The 3,476-nt window shown below is 44.2% G+C and overlaps 1 protein-coding gene across 1 annotated transcript; it reads right to left on the bottom strand.

Annotated features, from left to right (window-relative positions):
* Positions 1-1,211: 1,211 nt before the first annotated feature.
* Positions 1,212-3,090, bottom strand: LOC121760123 (cytochrome P450 78A9-like). Its single transcript, XM_042155736.1, has 2 exons — positions 2,001-3,090; positions 1,212-1,921 (listed from the first exon to the last, which is right to left on the bottom strand). Exons 1-2 carry the CDS (start codon positions 2,955-2,957, stop codon positions 1,340-1,342), a joined length of 1,539 nt encoding a protein of 512 aa, XP_042011670.1. The 5' UTR covers positions 2,958-3,090; the 3' UTR covers positions 1,212-1,339.
* Positions 3,091-3,476: the final 386 nt, after the last annotated feature.

The raw sequence follows: 3,476 nt of genomic DNA, 5'->3' as shown, positions 1-3,476 counted from the left end.
CATTTTGGGATGTATACCATTCAAAATTTCATTTCATTTTGACTAGTTTAGGTAAATGGACTCTACATTTCGACTAACTCATTTCATTTGCACTTGCATCGAGAATTATGTTTCTGTATATTGATTTGATTCATACTATTGATTTACATGCCTCTAGTAGGCAAGATATGTACCACATATAATAATAAGCTAAAGGTATGGAATTTAGAATATGGTAGCTACATCAGTTCTTAATTTTGGGTCGATTCCTTGTAAGAGATTTCTTTCAAATAAAACTAATACTAAAAAATAAGAATCACATTACACTACTTTTTCCACCAAGTTTTCATTATATTCTTAAAACTTGTATTGATTTCAAATTAGATAAGTATTTAATTTCAGTCGAGCACAAGTTTAAAACTCATTTTTCTTGCGTGATGTTGACAGCTGATTAAGCGAATTTCTTTAACGGGGAGTTGTTGGTTTATAAAGAAAACTGAATTTGCTTTAGTATTCAAAGTTAACAGAAGTCACTCTAGTAGTATTTTTTTTGGGTTTGTCTAACGAACCCGCCTTTGGTAGAATCCGACTAATCCTGCTTGACCGGGTTTGTGGCCGAAAGTCCACCAACGGGTAGCGGGATTTAAACCCGTGACCACACAGTCACCACAGTTCCGCGCTCCCAACTGCGCTACGACCTGTTCGTCGAGTAGTATTTTAACTCGAGTAAACCTCGTTTTAGTGTTTGGGTACAAACACATACTCCCTCCGTCCCGCACTACTCGCACTTATTTCCTTTTTGGGCGTTCCAAGTTACTTGCACTCTTTCCATTTTTAGTAAAAAATTTCACCTACAGCCGTCATTTTTGACTTTCCTATACACTCATTCCTTAATCTCCGAGCCAAAAAGGAAATGAGCGAGTAGCCCGGGACGGAGGGAGTACAACAAAACGTTATTATCGTTGGAAAGAAATAATTTGGTTATTTTAATAAGTTGTTAGTTAGTGTAATGTGTTTAGTACATAAATGCCTAAAATAAAATATACTCCTACTCCATTTGCTTGGAGAATCCACACTTAAAGAAAAATCCGAAAACAAGCTTTCCATAATGATCTGATCAAACATGCGATACTCTGAGTTCTTAAGTTAACCATATCCCAAACGTTAATTAAGTCCATGTCAAGTAAACTCAGCCGCTAGAACTTAGGACTAAAGTTGGGTGGTCAAGATGCTACGATTCAAGTTATTAATTAATTAATTAAGACAAATAGGATGCACTTTACATTAATTAATTAAGTTACATTACATGAAACGCCACATTATAGAACACTATATACATATATTCTCCATGGTGGTTGTCTTAACTCATGCGCCGACGCACTCTCACCGCTAGCGGTTCCTTCATCTCACAAGAGAGTCTCAGCTCCTCGGTCAGGTCCACATCACCCGCCGCCTCAAACTCAAACTCATGCAAAAGCTTCGCAACCCAAAAGCTGACCGCGGTCATGCCCATCGCTTTACCCGGGCACGACCTCCGACCCGACCCGAACCTCAAATCCGTAATATCCACTCCCGTGAGGTGCCTCTCGGGCTTGAACCTCATCGGGTCGGGCCAGTTTTCCGGATCCCGGCTGATTGCCCACACATTAACCATAGCTGTGGTTCCCGCGGGCACACGGTAGCCGTCCACCGTGGAGTCCCTGATCGACAAACGGGACCACGAAAGCAACGGCCCAGGCGGGTGCAGCCTCATCACTTCCTTCACGACTGCCGTTAAGTACACAAGCTCCGTCAAATCAGACTCCGTCACCGCACGTGTCTTCCCCACGACCGCGTCCACTTCACGCTGGACACGCGACTGAACATCCTTGTGCAGCACCAGTCTCGCCAGTATCCACTCCATCGCCACCGCCACCGTGTCCGTCCCTCTAAATATCATCTCCTGCTCATAATAAAAATTAATACTGTAACTAATTTCAATTTTTAAACCATAGACAGATATACAAGTTAATGCTGCTTACCCATAATAGCGAGATCATGTCGGGTTCCGACAGCCGGTCGGGCCCTTTTAGAGACATCAACACGTCCACGAAATCACGACCGGTGGTGTCTCGCTCGGCCATGATCCTGCCGACAATCCGGTTCACCCGTGGCACCATATCAGCGCACCTGGACCGGATTTTCTGAACGTCGAAATCTGCTAAAAAGGAGAAGTGGTCGGACCAGTTGAGCTGGCCTAGCAAATCGTATCCTTCCTCCACCAAATCTCTCAACTCGGCAGTCTCTGGATTGGCAGAATCAAGCACGTACCTCCGTCCAAACACAGCGTACATCATGTTGTTAAGCGAGGCCAGCTTCAACACATTCCTCACGCATTGAAGCTCACCATCTGAGCAATCCAGAGCCGCTGCCATCTGATTCGCTAATTCAAGGCGTTGGTGCGCGGAGGCCTTGAGCTGCTTGGGGCAGAAGAGGTGAGCGGAGGCGATTCGGCGGAGCGTAGTCCAGTAGAGGCCGTAGGGAGCGAAGCCCATAGAGCGGCTGAACATGAGCTCGTAGGCCGATTCCTTAGCCGGGCGGTCAACGAAAGATGAGCCGTTCAAGATATCGCGAGCCACCTCGGGGTTGCACGTGACAATCGCACGTGTCTCCCCAAGGCTGAAAGCCATGAGGCGCTTGGCTCCGCAGGATTCAGCTGCGGAGGCTAACTTGTGGTGGGACAAGCCGGACATGAGATGCATGCTGCCCACAACAGGGACTCCTCTCGGGCCGGGAATGGCCCGATGGAAGGAAAACAGCTTCGTCCACCTATAGCGGCCCCAAGCGGAGCCGCCGGGGTGAGCCCAGAAGATCAGGTTGAGGATTAGCCATGACAGAAAGATAACAAATGCCAAGATTATGGTGTGTGAGGGAGAAAGAGATTTGCATTTCGAAGCGAGAGCCACGAGCCAGAGGTTGTCGACATGTGGTTTCATCATGTTTATGTATGGTGTATGTGGGAGAGATGTGCAAGGATGGAGGGAAGTTTGGTTGCTTTTCAGGCTTGCTATTGGCAACTGGTTTATATAGGGAGCGAAACTGTCGAATTTACTGTTGAATTAACTATAAATATGGTCATACTTGGTAGTATAATGGAATAGAATAAAAAGGGAATGAAATGAAACTAAGAATTGAATGAGGATAAGAATGGAATGAAATAGCATTTCATTCTTGTGTTTGGTAAGTAAGAAATACAAATTCTTGTGTTTGGTAAGTAAGAAATACAAATTCAATGAAATTGCTATTCTTTCATTCATTTCACATAGGCTTCTTATTGGAATTAAATAAAACTAATACTAACTACTACTCCCTCCGTCCTACAGTAGTGGAGTCATTTTGGTACGTTCCTTAGTAGTGGAGTCATTTCCTTTTTTAGTAAAAGTCAACACATTTCTTCTTATTTACTTTACCCTCTCACTTTATTCTCTCTTCATCTATCTATCTTTTTTATTTTCTAC

Source organism: Salvia splendens, chromosome 13, assembly GCF_004379255.2.
Source record: "Salvia splendens isolate huo1 chromosome 13, SspV2, whole genome shotgun sequence".
Taxonomy (NCBI): Eukaryota; Viridiplantae; Streptophyta; class Magnoliopsida; order Lamiales; family Lamiaceae; genus Salvia; species Salvia splendens.
Note: the sequence above shows the minus strand (reverse complement) of the source record. Positions and strands in the feature narration are given on the sequence as shown.

Coding starts and splice junctions, on each gene's coding strand:
- LOC121760123 (XM_042155736.1), bottom strand. CDS start 2,957: ATGATGAAACCACATGTCGACAACCTCTGGCTCGTGGCTCTCGCTTCG. Junction 1,922..2,000: donor ACATGATCTCGCTATTATGG/GTAAGCAGCATT, acceptor TATTATGAGCAG/GAGATGATATTTAGAGGGAC.